The following is a 22,753-nucleotide window of genomic DNA, read 5'->3' as shown; positions in this document are numbered from 1 at the left end:
ATACAATTCCCACTTGTGATCTTTTATGAAGAAGAAAGGATGATTTTTGCTTAATTAAACGTCTAAGAAGGAATCAGGATGGCAATATTGGAAAGCCATACATGGTGGTTGAGATTTGAGAATGTTGATCGCGTCTTGGAGTTCACTCCCTCTGGCTTAAAAGAATCACATCGCCTGATGTTTTGTAATTTGTGATGAGATTCACTTACTCATCATGATCATTTCATTGGATATTGTCCCTTGCTGTTTATTCTGAAACGTCCGTTCGGAATCAGGTGATTAATATATTATTGATCATGATGTTCATTTCATAGGATACCCATAAAGTCAAATCCCACGCAGCGTTCAATTTGCTGTGTATTAATATATGCAGACATTGTGATAATTACTAATACTTTCCCATTTCATCTTCTTTGATGCGTGGGTATTTTTCATGGACGATACGCAAGAATTAAGCAAGACGGCTTCCTTCCTTTATCTAATCAAGTTTGGAGTCTTAATAATTTTTTGAATATAATGGAATCTTAATAATTAGACTATCAGTTCTCCGCCATTTTTCTTAAATTTTTATCACTGCCCACGTCCAGCTCGATCTTGCAATTTGAAATACAGAAATAGCCCCATATGGATTCTTCAAGAAATTATTATTTCAATTTTTTTCATTTTATCGCACACGAAATGCAGTTGGAATTAAAACTTAAAGTCAGCAAAATCGAACCAAACCCAAACAAATTGAAATTTGATTTTAGCTTGAATTTTTTTAAGATAATTAGATGCAAAATCTAAAGAAGCCAGAGCAAATCGAATGATACTTTTTTTATGGCAAATCGATTTTACTTTAATATGATCTTCGGTCCTAATTATAAGACCTCACTTGTAGACTACAAATGAGGTTTTATAATTAAGACCGGAGGTAGTATTATATATATAACCAGAGCTTGTGATTTGCGTAATGGACATTTTTTCTTCAACGATTTTGTTCCCAAACAGATTAACTTAATTTCTACATAATACACGATTTGCTCTGATTAAAAGAAAAAAAAAATTGGTTCAGTTTGGTCTTTAAAATTTGATCCTTTTGATATCTAGTTGATACGAAAACTATTGCCCACCTGCAGTTGGAAATGGAAACATGGATTATATTCATGCAATTGGAATTGATGCCGTGTTGGGATAGATTTCAACTTTGGATTGAGACTAGAGAGCTGTGAATTTGTAGAAGGCATAATAATTATGGATGATCTGTGTTCAAAGCGTGGTTTAATTGTAATGAATTAAATCATTAAACATAATTATGAATGAATGTATGAAATTGTTAATTGTGGGGACATGCATGGACAAGGAGGAAGTGGGAGGAAAGATTCCGTATCCTTCACCGCAAGTGGAGGGGCCAAATCCACCACACATTCTGCCACATCGCTATCAGATCACCACCCGCCCCTTGTTATTAATTAATCTTCTAACTCAACTTCTACTCCTCCTTCACTCGCCTCCTTCCATTGTCTTGTTCTTGTTATCTGCCATCTCAAAAATATTTTTATATTGTGTACTAATATATATAGATATGTAGGTGGCTGTGTATATACGGATCGGCGTGCCCCCACTAATTTTCCTTTCCTTCTACATCGAATGGAACCACAATTACTTTCGTTTTCAATTTGATGAGCTCCACTTTGTCTTGATTTTGGATGGAGAAACAACAGGCATGCATTATTTGTCCCGCCAACGACAACGATTCTGGTTCAGAAGCTCCCCTGTCCTTATTTACACACCAACTTGACAGGCGAAGAAGAAAGCGACTGGGGTCTCAATTATTTGATTGGGACCTCCGTTTTTTTCCTTTTGCTGGTCCCTGTCCTTTCCCCTGATCTGTGCATGTACATGCCTAATGCTTCTACCTTCCATCCCTAAGCGCTCAACTTACAAGACCAAAAAAAAAAGAAGCAATAGAGAAGCATAGATTTACTCTGATATATAAATAGTCTCCCTGTCTGTCTGTGTGTGTGTGTGTGATGTATGGACATGTTAGGTGATAATAGTGAAGTGGTCGTTTTGACAGTGAGGAGTTGAGTGGAAATGAAAATGGTGGGAGCCTCGTGGGGGAATTAGGTGGATACTGTGAGCATATGGAAAAAGGAGAGAGGGAAAAGGCAAGACAGGGCTGGCGGTTCATGGCATAAATTGGCGAGTGCGTCACTATCTCCAGAATCTGAGAATTAGATTTTTTTATGAGTGGAGTCACACAAATCCCTCATGCTTCCCCCTACCTGTCATCACTTCCTCTTCTCTTGTCGCCTCCCCACTTCTGGGGTTACTGTGCACCCTACATAACTATGCCTTCTTTTTCTTTAATTAGAGTTTTTTCCCCCCTAAACGCCAAGGACCCTCCACATGCCCTTCAACATGATTAACAAACCCCCCAATTATTTTAATGTGATCCACCGATTATTTTATATAATTAAGGGATCCCACCACAATGGGCGGTGGAAATCGTTCTCAGAGGACTTCAGAACACAAGTGTCTTGATTCATATCCCAGGAAGCTGAGTAGTTTGAAATATAATATTCCTTGCATTCCATCACGTGACTATTAATGGCAAAGAGGGGAGGGGGAAAGGAACCTTATCATCATCATATGTGTATATATCTCTGTGTGTTAACTCTTAATTCTCATGAACATTTTGCATCTCCCTAATCCAAAATGGGATAAACTGATACTCAGATTCTGGAAAGGAGAGAACCCACAAAAATTGGCAGAAATCTAACAAACACGATGATGAAAAGCCTAATTCTTCTTCACTTGAAACAACTTGGTTCAAATTTGCCTCCCAAACTGGGGAAGTGAATAGGTTCTCCTTCAAGAAGTCGCACAACCTGAATCAGCGGAAGCCGTGATTAAAATTTTGATTTAGAAGCGAAAAGATGCGGAACTAGTGACATATATCTAGTTTGATGCCATAGAGGAGAATATAAGCTGCCATTTGCCTCCGACACCAGAAATACTCGCACTGATCAACTTCCAAGCCGAGATGGCAACTTGATAACCCATGTTAACATATCCAACCAAAAGAAAAGGGTAATTAATAAGGTCTAATTACCTCTCCCATGGATGGTCTCATCTTGGGGTTCCTTTGGACACAAGAGTATGCTGCTTTGGCCATGAGGTATAATTTAATTGGTTTGTGTCATATGATTCCCCAAGGCGAGCGTCAACGAGTTCACGTAAAGCCAACTTCTCAATCAATGGCTCCGCCTAAGATTTCAACCACCATATAATGTTATCAAGCTTAATTAGCTGGGTTGGAATAACTAAGACTCGAAAAGATGAATCTAATGAGAAAGCGGACGAGTTCTCCAAATATTTAATTGAAGATACGGATGATAGAGCATACCCACTGTCGTAGAGAGAGTTGTTGTAGATTATTGTCATTGACCACCTTACGTCCTGATATCAATTGTAACAGAACAATGCCGTACGCATACGCATCTGTACGCACAGAAACAATGCCATCCTCAGCATACTCGGGAGCAAGGTATCTGCATGAGAACAAAAGGGCCTGTTTATATATGTATATATATATGGCTCTATGTAAGATGATTTCTGTTTCATGTACTTGGAACCAAAAGGCTTTTATATAATTCGGCATGCAAAGCGTAAACAGGTCCTCACCCTAATGTGCCCATTACCCTTGTTCGCAGGGTCTCATCACCCATCTTCCATTTGGCGAGACCAAAATCACCTAGCTGCATTCAGAAGACCACCCATATTGACTCCATTCATTAATAAATTGGTCGAAGTGAATTGGAAGGATATCTTATGTATTAATTAATGTTTTGTTGGTGATCTTACATCATCAGAGAACTTGTATTATTGAAATATGAGAGATTAATATGGCAGCAACAAATAAACTGTTCGAGGATCCGAATAAATGGGAGTGGAAATATGTATGGATCTCAACATTTGCTAAAATCGTGACAAATGATCAATTATATTTCTGTACCATGGGAACAAAGTCATGAGTGAGAAGTATATTGCTTGATCGCATATCTCGGTGAATTATTGGACCTCCACGGCATTCCTCATGCAGAAAACGCAATCCCTTTGCAGTTCCAATGGCGATGCCATATCTATGGTGCCACTCAAGAACTTTTGCGTTTTTATCTACAAATAAATGTTTCCCGATTATTTTGAGCGTAAAATCTATATGGTTGTATAGATTTGCACGAGGAGTTTGAAAATTAACTGATACATCCCATAAACTTGTACGTGCACTTACCATACAGATGCCAGTGAAGAGATTTATTGCAAATATATTCGTACACCAGAATATTTTGCCTTTCCTTGCAACAGTAACCTAACAGCATCACTATATTCTTGTGTCGAGCAAAACTTAAGACATAAACCTCAGAATTGAACTCAGAAAACCCTTGTCTGCTTTCTTCTTTTCTCACCTTAGCAGCAATTTGCTGTCCATCTCTAAGCACGCCCTTGTATACATGACCATATCCACCTTCACCTAACAAGTTATCGTTTGAAAAATTGTTTGTTGCCTGCTGTATGTCAGAATAGCTGAACCTCATTGATTCCTTCGTGCACAATTCCGTCCTTGTCCCACAACCAGCACAGAGAACTGGTGCGTCTGAAGATTTTGGAAGAAAGCCGTATTTGTATTGCTCCTGGGCTACCTGAAAAGTAATGGGATCTTGGCATTCATCTTTGGGGCCTATACCTGGAAAACAATGAAAATTCTTGTTTATAATTATCACTATGAACTTCTTCATATAGAAAATCATTATGACAAAAAGTGAACTTTAGCCCATGTAATTTTGAGACAGGGAAATTGTATAATTATTATATGAAGTGTTAAAAAAAGATTTAAAAAACAAAAAGTAGATAGGAGTGACCTGGATTTTCTTGCTTAGAAGAAGATCCAAAATCTAATGAGGAAATGTTCCCCCGTGACATGCTAGCATTTGAATGCTTTGTATGGCCCTCGAGCATATCAGAGGTATCATGAGGGATAGAAGATGAGGGATAACTTCTGCAAGAGATGACAGAATGCTCGGGGTCTTCAAATTTATGACCTTCTGATAGTGAAACAATATGGCACAGAGAATAGACAGGTTTGTGATCCGCGACGTCTGCTTCCGGAGAATGGTGAGATCTCCAAGCCTCCACAGTGAAATCATCCCTAGCTAATGCAACCTTACACGGTATCTTGTTCAAATGATATCTCAGATCTCGTCGAAGGTGCCTGTTCAGATCCGCCTAGTTAAATATACATGAAATTAAACCACTAGAGGAATTTCAATTATCATAGTAAGATAGCTCATGTAAAACTAATCAGTCAAATGTAAGAGGAAGTTTTCAATGCCATGTGCTAGAAAAAGTAATACCTATCGAGTATTATCCAATCTGCATTATAGCGTGCAATCTCTTGAAAAATAACCTGTCTAACTGGAAAACCTGCAATGACTTTGACTTCAATGCTAACCTGAATAAGGATTTAAAGGTGGCACAATGAACAGAACAAATTAAAACGGATCAGATGCTTACTTAAATCTATTTGCTCAAGTGATGTTTTTTACAACCAACATGAAGCAAAGCACCGCGTGTGGAAATTCAAATGTACGTTGAATGGAGGCAATAGAAAGGTAAGATAACAAACATATTATTAGCTTCAGCAGGTCATTGTGCATGGTAAGCTTTGGTATGAAGAATATATGGAAGGATATATATTAGCAATCCCTCTTTAATGAAAGGTATATAGTAATGAACTAATTTAACAATTTATATACGGGGATATTTTTCTTACTTTTGTTTGCCTGAATGAAACGAGATGGGAGAAAGGAAATAGCATATAAAAGCAATTGCTGACTGCATGAATAATTAAAGCATATCTTAGCAAACCTCATGTATTTGCCTGCAGTTTATTATAAATCATGCTACTCCGGTCATGATTTGGGTCCACTTTTAATAGATATATTAATTGTATAAAAACTGGTGGAAGTTGACATATTACCCCCTCTTTGTGGCAAACTTGGAAAATCGGCAAAAGCACGCTTGCATACGCTTCCACTTTCCTCTTAACTTCGTCCTCCATTGCACGAAAGTTTGTGCCAGCAAAAGACTCGGGGCATGCTAACGTCTGGTATCCCACTGTTAGATTTAATCCAAAGGAAGCAGAACACGAGAGACCACATAGTTATTTGGTAGCAATGGGAATCATTGAATTTGTCAAACTCGAATTTTAAATTAATGCGCTGCCAGCATATGCAATCACAGTCCAGTTGATATATGTTATAATTAACCATATCAGAACTCCAATTAAGTTTTCAATCATTGACAAAATCGACACAGCCATAAGTTCATATAATTAATTACTTACTGGGATGGGCCGCCTTATACAGAAGGCCGAGCACAAGCAGTTTATGACCTGCACCGAGAATGCCACTCTTATTTCGAACGTTCTCAACTACGAGCTTGATGTCGTTCTCACTGCGGTCCTTGGTGGCATCCCACGCAATGACGACATAAGACTGTGTATCTGAGCTCCCCATGGGGCATATATTAATCAAAACCCAGAAATATGTAAGGGTCTTCTAATCACAACTACGTTTCCTCCAAATTCTGTAACTTCTTCATAAAGGAATGTAAGCTTGGACTTCTAAACAAAGGGGTTGCCAAAAAACAGTAGGTGGCATAACATCGAAGACAGAGACAGATTTGTCTAAAGATTTCAGAGCAGAAGCTTCGTCTTCCTCTATTGGTATTTGGTGGAACTCTCCTCTCTCTCGATCAATTGATTGGACCGTCGAGAACATTCGAATGATCCTAGTATAATATCCTCAGGATATTCTTCGGCAGCAGAAATGGCGGGAAATCTGCCGTCCTCGATTGTGCCGATTGGGAAAATTGCCAAAGTGCTAGGAGACAAATTCCATTTTAAGACTCAGATAAGCGTATTCGTACATCCCCCAAATATCCCAGATTCCCTGTTCTTCACTTTTCAGTATGAAACTGTTTGATCTCTCGTTCCCCGCATCAGCGATTACGAGTTCTGCAGTGTTAGGAATCAAGTTTTTGCAGCCATATGTGGCCGAGGTGTTAATCATGAAATTAAATACCGTTACATGAACTGTGCCATGCATGTCGTTAATAGGACGATATTTATGTGGGTATTTAATAGTTTTGCTGCATATGTGAAGACTTGAGGATGCACGGTGGAAAAGGTGGAAGAGACAAAGCATAACAAACTCGACCATCCTCGGCCTTGCCAGCCTTGAAACTGGTTGTTGGATTTTAAACCAGGATAAAAACGAACTGAAACCCAGTTTGACATTTTTGCGCTGAGAATGACAAAACGTTAATAATCATAATTTTAGTCGTCCACGGATTCAATCCTACATTGAAGACATGCATAACCTTGATATGGCGCAAGAGGTCGGTGATATTTTATCCTGTGCTTCTGATTACCCTCACTTAGTGGTTTTTTTTTTTTTTGGTATAGAGCAAGTTTAATAAAATATTTTAAGTTCTATTATACTACCTCCAGTCCTAAATATAAGAGCTGGCTAACTAATTTGAGTGGATAAAGTAAATAGGTTAAGTTAGTTATTTGTAATAAATCGGTGTTATCTTTCATAAAATATCTTTGCTAATCAAGTTTATTGGCTAGAACTATGTTATTAGAATAACTATCTTGAAAAAAATAGATAAATATGAGAAATCAAATGAATTAGGGTTTTATATTTAGAACAAAAATAAAAGTCAAACAAGTTCTTATATTAAAAACTAGATGTAGTATATTTTAACTTCATCTAGTTCTAATTTGCTTTTTAGCACGTAAGAAGCTTTGCTAGTATGATTAGCTAATTCAAAAACTTCGTTCACGAGAAACCATAAACTAATTTTCAACAAGAAGGAAATGAATAAGAAGCATAGCAGAGTATGTGACTGCAGCAGAGTTACTATATTCTTCTATGGGTTTCCAACTGCAAAACTACTTTCAAATATTTTTTGAGAAGGGGAACGATCAATAGTTCGTACAAGTTTAATTAATCTGTTGATTTAATTTTTTGTAAAATTCAAATGGATGATTTCTATGATCTGACCGTTCAACATATTAAAAATACGACTTCAACAACTCCCTGCTGAATTTTATGACAATTATTATATGATGGTAACATATTTTAATATATTCACATCTGTAGCCCCAGTGGCCGACGTCTTAGAATTTTATTCCTACGCTAAGCAATATACGACTCTACGGCTCATTCCATGGGATGGAAGATGGATGTGGTATGAATTAAAGGCCATGCTTGTTTATTCTTATTTGATTTATGAGTTGGTAAGATTTACAGAGGAACATCAGAAGGGTAGTCTCCTGGATGGTTCTTAATGGCTTCTCTAAGTTGTCTCTCCTGCCCCTGAAGATTCGACGGTACTTGATCATACACATCTTTGAAAAGCTCCCCGAGAGCAGGTTTCTGTGCTTTCTCTGCTACTTGAATCGCTTGCACTAACTGCAGAAAAATAGCAAACATCATATAAAACTTCTTTAAAAAAAACACACAAAAGCCAGGTTTAGCAGAGATCATGGATGAATTCTAAGACGGACCTGCTTCTTGACACTTTCTCGAAGCTCTATTTCATCCTCGTCGCCCCACCAACCATTGCTCTCTACCCATCTTTTGAATCTATTTACAGGGTTTCGTGCCATTTTCCAATACTCAATCTCATCAATTGGCCGATACTTGGTTGAGTCGTCCGATGTTGAGTGGTGTCCTGCTCTGTACGTGAGTGCCTGCAATTTCATCAACACACACAAACTGTAACATCAAAGACAAATATCTGAGGTTCTATTAGCATGAGGGAGAGAGTTCAGTCACACCTCAATTAAAACTGGTCTATTTTCATTCACAGCCATTTCACGAGCAGCGTGAACTGCACTATAAACAGCTAGCGCATCATTTCCATCCACTCTGATACTTCGGATCCCGTATGCTCGGCCTTTAACGACAACTCCATCACCTTTAAAACAAGAGAGCAGTATACATAAGTTTCCAAAAGAGCCCCAATATCTGAAATTGATTTGGTAAGTTAAGAGTTGGGAGCAGTGTGAGATATCAGGTGGGGTATAAAAAAGAGTACTTCGAAATTGTTCTTCTATCGGGGTACTGATGGCCCATCCGTTGTTGCGACAGAAAAATATAACAGGAGCTTCCATCACTGCTGCAAAATTCAGACCAGCATGGAAATCTCCCTGCAAAGTTTGATGAGGTTAGAAAGAGTAATAAACTAGCAGTTTCAAAAGAGAGATTATTGAACAGCAACCTCACTGGAGCCGCCATCCCCGAAATAAGTGACAGCGCATGCTTTTTTCCCCACCATTTTAAGGGCGTAGCCAACGCCCGCCGCTTGAGGAAGCTGTGTTCTGTTTTTTGTCAAAATCAACATGAGCTTTTTTTCAGAGTTCATGTTAGTTACCTATAAGATGGCCTATAATTGAAATCTGCATTACAATGTGCTTATATATATCACTTACGCGATGGGGGATGAGACAGTGAAGTAATTGTGCTTGTTAGATCCATAGTGTATAGGCATCTGCTTTCCTTTTCCAAAATCACCTTCGTTTCCCATTAACTGGTTCGCAAACTCTTGCAGTGTAAAGCCACGCCACAGTAGAACTCCTGGCTCTCGGTACTAGCAACACAAAGAACGCCCACAAATACAAGCTCAGATAGTAAACCATCAGCTAACCATAAATTCATGATAGAACTTGCAATCGATGTACCCAAATAGCTCAATTGGTGTTAGTGAGCAGCGATGAAGTTGATGGTGGAAGTGAAGATTGTTACCAAACCTGAGGCAATATAACATCATCGGCAGAAAGTGCAGCTGCAGAAGCAATGTTAACAGCTTCTTCTCCTAATGAGGTGAGGTAGAAGGAGATTCTTCCTTGCCTCTGGACTTCGTAGAATACATTGTCCATGATTTGAAGAGTAACCATGTCGGAGTACATCTTTACAGCCATCTCCTTGCTGACCTATTAATCGAAGCCATGCTCAGCAGATATCTCAAACCATCAGTGCTGTGGAAGAGCAAAACGAAAGACACAGGATTTAGTTGCTGAGATACCTGTGCATAATTGCTGTCTGGCATGGGCACCCCATCGTCATCAAGAACTCGATAGCAAGGCACTCGTTTCTCAGCAGACTCGGGAATGAATCTCATTTCCGAAGTGAATTCAACTTTGCCTCCAGGAAAATCAATAGCCTCACGCAGCTGTTCGCTCCAAAATTGTTGCTTATTAGATCAATGTATAGTTTAATTGCATTTTCAAGATCCAAGACCCCAAAACTGAAAAGCTAGTCTCTAATGTCAAGCAATTAGAGGACAGTGATATTAAGATGATGGCGGAGGAGGATCTACTTAAAGTTTCAGGACACGGTGATTGATAGATAAGAACAATACCAGCTTCACGTATTTTGAAGTTCGATTTCTCTGGATCCTTTTCGTTGTCCATTGGTTTTTTTTTTACCGAATTAAAAAAAAAAAGGAGTTAAAAAATCAGAGTCTTGTGTTCATCTGTGAAACAAACGTGACGATTTCCCTATTTTATGAATATCCTCTAAATTTCATTTCTCTAACAAAGATAAATATATTTTCTTTTCTTTTCTTTTTGGTAATAGTTATTGCATGAAATTGTTGTCAAAATTCTAAACTAAAGTATGAATAGTAAAACAGCGTCTTTTTTATTGGGGGAAAGAAAGGAGAACTTGATGTAAACAGTGAAGTTAAACGAAATTAAACCAAACAATTTTTTACAGGGAGAATTCCAAAAAAAAATGCATTTTACTATATTTTAATAATAAATAACAACATTTAAAAAGTAAATAATAACATATTTTGTATTTATTCTTGATTTGGGATTTGAAATTCTAAAAATATATTTTAAATTTTTTTATATTACCCCTGAATTAAAAATGAATATTATATTTATGAGGAAAAATTACAAAAAAAAAAAGACAGTTGAAATAACAAAAAAATTGCAAATAGAAACCTATTACAACATTAATATAGGTTTTAACAACAATAATATATATTTTGACAATAATTTTTATAAATAAGTCATTGCATGTAATTTTTTAATTTTGGAGGTTTTTTTTGTTTTTACGATTTTCCCTATTTATAATCCATGAATACGGTGGCATAGATTTTCTGGGCCCATTAAGGCTAAGGTTTGGCGCCAAGCTTTGATTAATTCAATATAGCAATCCCAGATTCAAGGATTAGAACAAATCAAATCAAATCGGCACCATGTTGAGCTGCTGACAACTGTCAGGACTTATCCGGACTTTTTCCTCTTCCTCCTCTGATCCGTACAATACTATCTATCATCACGATCGTTATCATTATACTCCTCCTATCCGACCCAATTCTTAAGTTGGTTTTGGTCTTAAATATAATATCTATTTATCATATTTATCAATTTTCTCTAAATTACCTCTATAGATACTCCCTCAACTATAATCAAGTAGAAGAGGAAGAGGAGTATTAAGAAAAATGATTATGGTGTTTTAGGAAAAATGTGTCACTTTTCTTATAATTAACTAACTTACCTAACTTTCTTAATATAATCAAATTAGTTAAATGAGTCTTATATTAAGGACCGGAGGAGTATTAATCTAAATTAAAAAAAAAAAACTTGAAAATGTTGATCGGTCTCTCCCATTTTCAAAGCTGTTGACCTGAATTTGAAGATACGCGACTAAACTCATATCATGTCGCCAGCAACATCCAAAAGTGATTGGAACATTTTGCATAGTATATTCAAATAAATATAGAGTGGAAGTTGGTAATCAAGGGGGAAAAAAAATCATAGACAGTAATAGTTTTGATGCATGAAAAGGATTCAATTAGCAGAAGAAGAAGAAGAAGAAGATGTTGATGACGAAGGAGTAGGAGAAGGATCCGACTGTCAGATTTGATAGCTATGAATCCATGGTAGCAAGCCTTGTGAGTTCAAGTATTCATATATATCTTCTAACACGATCTGTTTTGTTAAGAGCAGAGCAAGTTATGGCGAAGCTGAGTAAGAATTACCTGCGCGTCATCGTCTTCGGCGACATGGGGCTGTGGTAATTGGATATGAGCTTTGGTGGATTCATGACGCCGGAAGGGGAAAAGTGTGCCCAAGCTTGTATTGCCCTGCGACGACGGAGGTGCTCTGTAACCGCACCCAACAAGTGACGTCGCCGATGAAGAAGGAGATGAAGAGTGGGTAAGAGCAGCGAGCAAGGCCGTAGTCCTTTTGGGAAAGCGGTGAATTACGGTTCTGGATCTTCCCAGCAAGTGGGTCGCCATTGGGTTTGCCAGCAGACAGAAATTAAAGGCAGAGGTCAGAGAGGACGACGGAGAGGCGCTTCCTTACCCGTCCCTCGTGCCCATTATATTGTGTTGGATTCCTCCATCCCTGGTGTCATTTCCCTCGTCCACGTGGACAAGGTTTGATATGTTTGTATACGAAAAATTATTTCTGAACATTAAATTTCAGAGTTATTAATTTCTGAGCTCGTATAATTTCATTTGTACATTTATACTGTTTAAATGATACTACTTAATATAATATTTCGTTTAACATTTATTTTGATCCTATATCACAGTCCGCTTTACCTCTTATATTTATGTATTTTTTCCTAAGGTAGTCATTCTAATAATAATAGTTTTAGTCAATACACTTAATTAGTAAAGATATTTTAGGAAAAACAACACTTATTTATTACAAATAACTAACTTAAATTATTTTCTTAATCAACTCAAATTAGTCAACTAACTCTTATATTTAGAATCAAAGGCAGCAAATAATAACAAGTACCGTCTGACGTATAAATTTGTGTTATTTTGCTAAAAACTTATAACTCAATTATCACCCATACCTTATTTTAATGGAGAAAGTCATAAATTCTACAGTCCATGTTGTGATGCAGGGATGGCTGTGTGAGAGCAAACAGTGTGTGGGGATTTACTTACTTATTTCCATTTATAAGTTATTTTAAATAAGCTCTAAACAGGTTCTCGCATGCTGACAGCCAATGATTTGGTGAAAATCAATTGTATTTGTAGTCTTCTTCCCTGCGGATAAATGTTGCCAGACAATTCCAAATTGTGAGTTAAAGATCAATTGGCCACGTAATTTTCTTTTTGATAACTGATAATTGGCCGCGTAAAATTTATTCATCGATATTTGAGGACATTTGCGTGGATTATGTGTTTCGAATTCGATTGACAGGGAAGGTTTACACAATAAGATTGATATATGTGTGTGTGTGTGTGTATATATATTGTTTCCCGAAAAAAACAATGTCATGGAGAAAAAATAATAATTTTGGAAGAACAGAATCGTTAATTTAATTGAAATATTATCCTGATTAAATGGATGGCCGTGCGTATCACTTTTTCTTTAATTAAAAAATGGGATGCGTGATTTAGTAGGGGGAAATATCGAATACGGATGTGTTAAAGGTGGAAAACAAAATTTTGAATTTTATTTTGGTGAGCACGTGGGAGTTGGCTAATAGGGAATATAATATAATACTCCTCTATTTCTTAATATAAAATCTAATTAACTAATTTGAATAGATTATGAATATCAGTCAAATTAATTAATATGATATGTTTTTTAAAAAATATCCTAAGTATTTTTCTTAATTCCCACCTTCATTTTCTTTTTAATTACTGTTAAGAAAATATTAATAAGATTAATTTTAAAAAAATTAATAAATATAAAAAATAGGTTTTAATATAAAATTAATATCAACTTTTTAATTAGGTTGGAAGAATAATAGTTAAAAATGGCGTGGGTGTTAAGGGAAAGATAAGAAAAAAATAGAAGAGGAGGGGGTTAGAGATAAGGAGGAGTGGGCGTTAGGCAGGGAAGGATGAGGACTGAGGAGCTTTCCAGCATCAACGCCGATCCCCACTGGCAGATAAAGGCGACAGCCACTTTTTGAGGAAATAAAGGATGACCAAAAATTAAAAATAGGATGGATAGGAAATACAAATAAGATGGAAACAAGTTGGGTCAAAGCTTGTTTAGTAACGTATTGGTTTGTGACCTATAATAAGTTTTTTTTTTTTAGCTTAAGCCTGGTTTGTAAAAGACCTGGCCTGGCCTGAACCTGTTAAAAAAAATTGTAATTTTAAAATTTTTAAAATGCACAGTAAGAAATTTATAAGCTCATAAAAAAATATAAAATATACATACTATATAATAATTATTTTTTATTATTATCTTTTATTTAAATTTTAATGTCATGAGTAATATTTTAAATCTTAACTACCATTAGTATTATTAAAAACAAGTTATAATTATATATTAAAATTTAAAATGAAACTAGATATAAATACAAAATAAAAATTAAAAAGGCTAGGCTAAACCAAGCTTGACAGGCCTAACAGGTTTTTCAAAAAACCTAGACTTAACTTATTAGACTGAACAAGCTATCAAAAAATCTGAGTTTTTTTTATTTAAAAAAAAAATCAAGCCAAATACATGTCAAATCACAGGTTCCTGACAAGCATTTGGTCTATTTTTACCCCTCAATACAAGTAACAGTCGGACCACAAAGCCGGGGGTATATTTTAGACTGCGGGACAGAGCTCGGCCAGGCTCCCTCCTCTGAGTGAGATTTAATATATTACAAAATTAAAATTAAATAGTAAAAATAAATAAATAAATAAATTTAAATCATTAAAATTTGATCACAGAGCCGTCCATTTGATTTGATTCTTTGAATGAGCAGCTCATGTGACACTGTATGACAATCGCGCATGCTATAATTCTGTACCAAAAATGATGTGTTTCAATTCTCTCGAGAAATGTTAATTATATAAATAAAGGAGACAAAAGCTCTGAGATAGCCTCGGGGCTGTAAAATGCAAAATCTGCAACAGAATTGGACTGCTATTCGTAGTTTGGGCCACTTTCCTGCTACCTTCGCCCATTTCTGGAATCTCATATTGAATCGCTTGCATAGCCTCCATAGAATCACTTCTCGCTATTACCAGATCATTCATTTCATTAAAAATCTAAGGGATAAAATAGGAAACTATGAAATAAAAACATTCTATGATACCTCCTTCATCCATAAGCGTGCGAATGAGCCGAAGATTGATTCTTGGTGGATTTCATTCATCCCCTTGATTTATGAGTAATTATTATAATTAATTAATATCAGTTTTTTTCCCCCCTCCGCGGAGGTAGTGGGGGGCACGGTGGGTGATCCCTACCCTGCCCTAGTTAATCGACGTGACTCGTGGTGGGCCTTCCACATGTGGCGTCGGCAAAAACTTTTTCCATTAAAAAATTGTGCTAAACCAAAGTGATCGCATCAGCATAATATTTAGAAAATAAGAAGATTAAATTTTTTTCACTTAGACATCGCATTAATCATCCTAATACAATAATCTAGTTTCCCACAGGGCAATATTTTTTTTGTTACTATAATTTTTAGTCTTTTAAATTTATTTTTATTTCCTTAAATTTCAAACTATAGATTTTGGTTTTTTAAAGGGCAAAATAGTCCAAGTTTTTATTGGACTATAGGAACTAGTGTTTTAAATAACAAAAAACTGACAAAACTAAAACCTGTAGTTTAAAACTTCAAAGACTAAAATCAAAATTAAGATAAACTTAAAAAACCAAAATTTGTATCAACTTTTATTTTTCACAATTTACAATGATTCTGTAACTTTTCTTTCATGTTTTGTAAATTTACTCGGTCTTTTTTCTAAATACTTCTCCGATCCTTAATATGGGATCTAATTAGAATGTTGATCTTGATCCTAAATATACAATCTATTTTTTATATTTACCAATTCTTTTCTAAATTACCCCTATTAAATAATCAAATGCCACAATAATACTTATTACTCATTAATAATATACCTAGATATTTTATAAAGCGAGTGAGTACTTATTATTCATTAATTCCACACATACATCAATTCTAACGTTTTATATTTTTAATAAAATAATTTAAAATATTTTTTGACATGTCTTTTTAAAAAAAGTTTTAACCGAGGGTATTTTGAAAAACATATATCATATTTATGGTTATTATCTAATTTATTTAATTTTTTTAATTTAACCAAAATTGTTAAATAAATCAGGTATTAAAGATCCGAGTATTATGGTATGCTTTTTTGAGACTTCTTCGCAGACTGTTGTTTTTGATAATCATAGATGATTCCGTCACCTGCTTCAACAATCAGGCTGCATTTTACTCTCCCAAGGTCGCGTCCCTCCATTCTATCCCTTTCCTTCCAACCAACGCTATCCTACACCCCGGCCCCTATGTGCATTTGAAAACGGGATGGAACCGTTATTATTTTAATATTGTAATATTCCCTCCCTCTCCCCTCACTTCCTGCTCCGGCCCAAAAACTCTGCTCCAGTCCTACCTAACCTTTATTTGTGTTTATTTCCAGTTCATTCCCTTTCCAACAATACATCATGATGTAACTAATTTGATAAAAAAGGAGTACATTTAAAAAAAGCCCACTAACCAAACAGGCCAATTTCCTCAGCCTCCCTCTGAGGGATGATGTGATTTTATTTAATCTTTCCTTTCGTCCTCCACTCTGCCTCCCACGTCATTTCTTTATTACTACTGTTTTTAATATAAAAATTTATTTAATTTTTATTTTGATTCTATATATAAGATTTTAAATTATTTTATCTTTATATTTTTATTTTTTAATGTAGTTCTTATAATAATAATAGTTCTAACCTATACGCTTAATTAGTAAGGATATTTTATGAAAAACAATACTCCTCCGGTCCTTAATATAAGACACATTTAACTAATTTGATTAGATTCAGGAAGTTAGGTAAGTTAGTTAATTATAAGAAATGTGACACGTTTTTTTAAAATACCATAATCATCTTTCTTAATACCACATCTTTCTTTTTTACTTGATCATAGTTGAGGGAGTATCCATAGGACTAATTTAGAGAAAATTGATAAATATGAAAAATTGGTCTTATATTTAGGATCAAAACTAACTCAACAATTAGATCTTATATTAAGGACTAGAAGAGTATTTATTTATTACAAATAATTAATTTAACCTAGTTTTTTTAATCTACTTAAATTAGTCAATAAGTTTTTATATTAAAGATAGAAGGTAATATTAATTTGTTTCTGTGAATAAAACCTGGTCCTTTTGTTGGCTCCTCAGCAATTCTGGGATGCTCTCGGATGAACACTTCCTGCCAATCAATCCTTGTTTCAACAACCTCTCAATTCCAATTCACTCTGATCTGGGAAGCGTATTTGGCTAACCGCAAATTGAGGCCAAAGCGTCACATCATACGCGCATATGCTTAGATATACACTACATATGGTGCCCCAAAGGTTCAGATGTGCGCACTGTATATGCTTATCCATTTCCTCACTATATGTGTGCAACGCTTTCAACAATAGAATGTGAATAAAAATACTATCTTTGATCATTAATATAAGATCTTGTTTGATTTTTATTTTAGCCCTAAATATAACAATCTAATTCACTTTATCTCTAATATTTATATTTTTTTAAGATAATCATTCTAATAATGATAGTTCTAACTAAAATATTTGATTAACAAGTATATTCTAGGAAAGATAACACATACTACCTCCAATCCTTAATATAAAACCTTATTTGACTTTTATTTTGGTCCTAAATATAAGACCCAAATCCACTTTATCTCTAGTATTTATGTATTTTTTTCTAAAATGGTTTTTCTAATAATAATAGTTCTCATCCGCGCTTTTGATTAACAAGGATATTTGTGGAAAGACAACACCTATTTATTACAAATAACTAACTTAACTTACTTTCTTAATCTCATTAAATTAGTCAACTAGTTCTTATAATTAGGACCGGATGTAGTATTTATTACAAAAAACTAATTTAACTTGTTTTCTCAATCTTCTTAAATTAGTCAACTAGCTCTTATAATTAGGATCGGAGGTAGTATGTAATTTGTTCAGGAGTATAAAATCACGCACAAAATATAATGAATAATTTAATACTACCTCCGGTCTTAATTATAAGAGCTAGTTGACTAATTTGAGGAGATTAAAGAAATAAGTTAAGTTATTTATTTGTAACAAATAGATGTTGTCTTTCCTAAAATACTTGTGTTAATCAAGTGTATTGGTTAGAACTACCATTGTTAGAAGGATTATCTTGGAAAAAAATACTTAAATATGAGAGACAAAGTAGATTGGGGTTTTATATTCATGATCAAAATAAAAGTCAAAGAAGTTTTTATATTAAGGACCAGAAGTAGTATTAGTCGCTGTTGCCTTCTTCTTCTTCTTTTTTCCCTGATACAGAGTTACTGTTACTTTAATTTCCAGGAACAAAAAAGACTAAACACGTTAATGAGAAGGATGATAAAGATGCTTTTACAGAAGTCAATTGAGATAAAAGCTGATTTTTCGGTGTTCATCCCCACTTCAGTTGTTATTCAGACATTGGACGTGAAAGCGAAACAATATTCAACAGTTGCACGCAATCCTTTCGGAACCGCCAGCGTCGCCATCTCATATATCACAATCCGTCCCCCCCCCCCCGGGGGCCCGTCCCAGAAAAGAAAGAAACCCATTTATACAGTTACAGATATTTTTATTCACATCAGGGATGCTTTCTTTATTTTTACCAGTCTTGTAAATATTACTTTTATATTTCTGGTCAAAAAAAAAAATATTACTTTTATATTTAACAAAACATGGAAAAATTTTTCCTTATGTCAGCCAGTCAAACAATCAGAATCACATGAAGATGAATCGGGTACCTAAAACTCTTGCACATGTCTAAAATAACCTCCCATGCGTGTCTCCCAACTCGATATTAGCTATCAAATTGTTGGCCAGCGTAGATACTATAGTTGACTAACTAATCAAATTATTATCCATCTATGATTTATAAATATTACCAAAAAAAAAAGGTATAATTGTATATCAGCCACTCTTTGCATCTGTGGTTCACTGACGCGTTTTAAACGGCAGACAGAGGGGGTTAAAAAATAGTACTTCCTCTGTTTCTTATTATAAGAGACAATTGTAAAGTATATCATGTTTCTTATTATAAGAGACACTTATAGGTTGTCTCAAATTTTGTGTGTTGATTTCCTATTTTATCCCTATTTAATTACTCATATTACTCATATAATTGTATTTAATTCCCATTCATTATCTCTCCCACACATTATCTCTCTTCCACATAAATGAGGGTATTGTTGGCAAAAAGGTTACAATCTTTACATCTTTATTGCACCTAACTAATTTTAACTAATTTTTTGAATAATGTGATTTAGTTAATTGTATCTTATAAAACGGAACGGAGGGAGTAATATAATAAATCCAGACTCACCTGCAATTGAGGACATCTTTGGCATTTCAACTCCTGTTATTTGTTTCGCCCGGACATAAGGACACTGGACTGGGGTGTGGACGCAGAAAGCCGGAGGGTCATTATACACCTCAGGATTCCTTTGCTTGGGTCCATATCCTATGGGTTCCCAAACAGGGCTTAACACCGATGGGGAGTAATATGGGCCTTCAGTGGGCTTTCCCTGTTCAGGGCTTCACCACGAGTATCGTTTCTCAAAGAAAAAGCAATTTCCATTCTTACTTTTATATTTATCTGGTAAATTAATTAATTGCATAAATAAAGAACAAACCATGACTGGTAGTATTATTATTTAGACTGCTTATAAAAAAAAAGTATTATTATTTAGACTAAAGTATATTTTTTGGTCCTTTAACTTTGTATAAGGTTTCAATTTGATCTCTTAACTTTAAAAAAGTATACTTTTAGTCTTTAACCCTAATTTTTTTAAAAAAGTGATGACATTAAGATCTTAAATATTGATAAAATATTCTTAAATACTAACATATTAAGTTTAATTTTCAAAATGCCCATCATTATGATAAAAATACTCATCATCGCATCCTAATGATTTTAGAGTTAAAGAATCAAATATATACTTTTAAAAATTAAAAAAAAAAATTAAAACATTGTACAAAATTAACCCATTATTTGTTAATGAGCCTGCTTGAATAGTTCTGAAGAGAAAAGCAATCCACGTCATGAGTTCCGTACCACAGAATCTTGAAATCTAGCCGTTTGCTTTGGGGGAGGAAAATGACTAGACGCGGTATCTTACACTACCTCCGATCCTAATTATGGATGTGCTATAATTAGGATTGGAGGTAATATTTTATATCCTATTGCATGGAGTTGGTGATTAAAAATGAAATGTCACCGTAATTGAACTGAATTAGTGCAAAGAAAAGGGAATAATTAATAGGCATTGGAAGGTGAGGATGATCATTTGATGAAATTTGAAAGAGATGGGATAAAGTTGCTTGGAAGATGACATGTGAGAGAGAGTGCTGCCGAAAAACAAAAAAGGAAAGGAAAGCGCAACGCTCCCAATAATTATCAAAGGGAGGCGATGAACAGGGAAGATCCCCTTCTCTCCAAAAATAAAAAAGAAAACAGGAAATATCATACTGTCGTAAACCGTTTAAATTCATCATACTGTCGTAAACCGTTAACTAGGGCCTGGGGGTCCCCTCAGGGAATGACCCAAGCATTGGGCAGACCAGAGGACGCCGTCAATTAATTAATTAATTAGGCCCGAAACCGCCGTTGGTTCTTTTTAATTTTTTTTGTCTGCTTTTTGAAGCCAAATTTTCAGATATACGTGTCACTCGTTTGGCCTCCACATTGTCCGTCATCCATATCCACCTGTTTTCACTTCTTTCTTTGTTTTTTTGGGCTGGCCTTGGAAAGACGTTCATACTTTTGTTGGCTTTTTATTTAAAAGATTAAAAAAATTAATTAATTTAATTTTTTTAATAAGTAGGTGTTATCTTTTCTAAAATACTTTCTACTAATTATATGTATTAGCTAGAATTACTAATTAGAATAACGTGTGCAAAGTACAAGGACTATTTTAAAAAAATAGATAAATTTAAAAAACAAAATTAAGATATTATATTTAAGACTAAATTAAAAATCTAACAAGTTCTTGTATTAAAAATAAGAGGCAATTCTTTTCAAATGCGCTCCCCACTTTTAGCTTTTTCTCGATCACACCTACTTTTCATGTTATTTGGTTCGCCCATGCGTATTAAATTTCTCTCGCTCTCAATAAATTTGTTAAAGGTAGACATATATCCAAAATAATCACAAAACCGAAATTAATTTATTTTTATTGACTAAAATCCAAATAATTTTGTAAATTCCACGCTCAATACTCATCATTGCATGAATAATAATGTATGAAACAATTAGCTTAATAAGCCAAGTCGTGCTTAGAGTATGTATTCTTAATTTTTACATGTTAACAAAGTCTAAAACTCCTCAGATTAAGTTTGTCACTCTATTTTTGAATCTTGTCTGTTTTGAAATGCAATTTCCGTGGATTAATTATAAATCCATAGCTGACGGCGTTGACGCCACCAATCATCCAAATTAAGCCGTTATCATCCATATATTGAAGATCATGTATGTGTTTACCCGATCGACATCTCGTGTTTTCACTTTTTACGAGATTAATTTTTGGATTTGTCTTTTAACATTTCAATAAGCAGAGGTTTACCAAGACAAATACCTAAACATCAAACTTTCATCACGAGGAAAGATGAGAATTTGGTTTTGATAATTCGACATGCGAATGTCAAATGTAAAGCGCGCGCACACAAACCAAGGGGACAAAATAAGAAGAAACTTGCAGCGACGATTAGATGCTCAGTTCTCAGTGGATACGAGCGCAGAACCTACATGGCAATTTCTCTGCGGGAGAATTACAATCAAGTCTTATAAAAAAGAAATAATTTCTAAAAAATCCCAATAACAATCTCAACAGCCTATAATAACAAGTCTTATAGTGAAAATGACAACTTTTAGAACTTATTTTTTAATTGTTTTTCTTATTTAGAATCTCATTATAATTCTCTCTTTTTCTGCACGCTATCTCACAATTTTTAGTTTTAGCTCACAGTCAACGGGGCCTTTTTTTTTTCCCCAAAAGAAAAACTTTCATAACAATAGTACTCCTCCAGTTCTTAATATAGGACCCAATTGTTGAGTTGGTTTTGGTCCTAAATATAAGACTCATTTATCATATTTATCAATTTTCTCTAAAGTACCCCTATGAATACTCCCTCAACCATAATCAAGTAGAAGATGGAGATGAGGTATTAAGAAAGATGATTATGTATTTTAGGAAAAACATGTCACATTTCTTATAATTAACTAACTTACTTAACTTCCCTAATCTAATCAAATTAGTTAAATGGGTCTTATATTAAGGACCTGAAGAGTATTATTGTAAGGAAATATTTTTTTAAAAAAAACTCAGAGAAGGTGCAGTAGAGCAGGTGTGGGCTGCGGATACAGGTGCATGGCTGCATGATGAATGGAAGGGTTATTAACTGTACTGATGAGTGTGCGTGAATATTAGCTGCGAACAGAAAAAGAAGAGAGACCCGTAACAAGGAAGGCGACGACGATTGTCCGTTAAGGGATTGCACAGAAAGACAAAATGATTCCTTCCTATTTACTTTAAGATCCAAACTCATCTTCACTCTCTTTTTGTTAGAGGGGGGCCTCTCCTTTTCACACTTACCTACAGTGCACTGCACTGCGGGGTCAAATAATTCCCAACAACCTTTTTTTTTTT

At 34.9% G+C, this 22,753-nt stretch overlaps 1 protein-coding gene and 1 pseudogene across 1 annotated transcript; both read right to left on the bottom strand.

Moving 5' to 3' along the window:
- Positions 1–2,505: 2,505 nt before the first annotated feature.
- On the bottom strand, positions 2,506–6,560 carry LOC114716727 (probable serine/threonine-protein kinase PIX13; annotated as a pseudogene).
- Positions 6,561–8,132: 1,572 nt separating this feature from the next.
- Positions 8,133–12,414, bottom strand: LOC114716717 (2-oxoisovalerate dehydrogenase subunit alpha 1, mitochondrial). The gene is made up of 9 exons (XM_028901762.1): positions 12,109–12,414; positions 10,141–10,287; positions 9,866–10,048; positions 9,548–9,705; positions 9,337–9,436; positions 9,154–9,265; positions 8,894–9,033; positions 8,621–8,806; positions 8,133–8,525 (listed from the first exon to the last, which is right to left on the bottom strand). Exons 1-9 carry the CDS (start codon positions 12,367–12,369, stop codon positions 8,358–8,360), a joined length of 1,455 nt encoding a protein of 484 aa, XP_028757595.1. The 5' UTR covers positions 12,370–12,414; the 3' UTR covers positions 8,133–8,357.
- Between the last annotated feature and the right edge of the window lie 10,339 nt (positions 12,415–22,753).

Source organism: Neltuma alba, unplaced genomic scaffold, assembly GCF_004799145.2.
Source record: "Neltuma alba isolate B1F8T4 unplaced genomic scaffold, ASM479914v2 tig00011687_pilon, whole genome shotgun sequence".
In the NCBI taxonomy this organism is placed as follows: Eukaryota; Viridiplantae; Streptophyta; class Magnoliopsida; order Fabales; family Fabaceae; genus Neltuma; species Neltuma alba.
The sequence above is the reverse complement of the archived record's forward strand: the minus strand, read 5'-3'. Positions and strand labels throughout refer to the sequence as shown.

Coding starts and splice junctions, on each gene's coding strand:
- LOC114716717 (XM_028901762.1), bottom strand. CDS start 12,369: ATGGCGACCCACTTGCTGGGAAGATCCAGAACCGTAATTCACCGCTTT. Junction 10,049..10,140: donor CAGACAGCAATTATGCACAG/GTATCTCAGCAA, acceptor TTCGATTAATAG/GTCAGCAAGGAGATGGCTGT. Junction 9,437..9,547: donor ACTGTCTCATCCCCCATCGC/GTAAGTGATATA, acceptor GACAAAAAACAG/AACACAGCTTCCTCAAGCGG.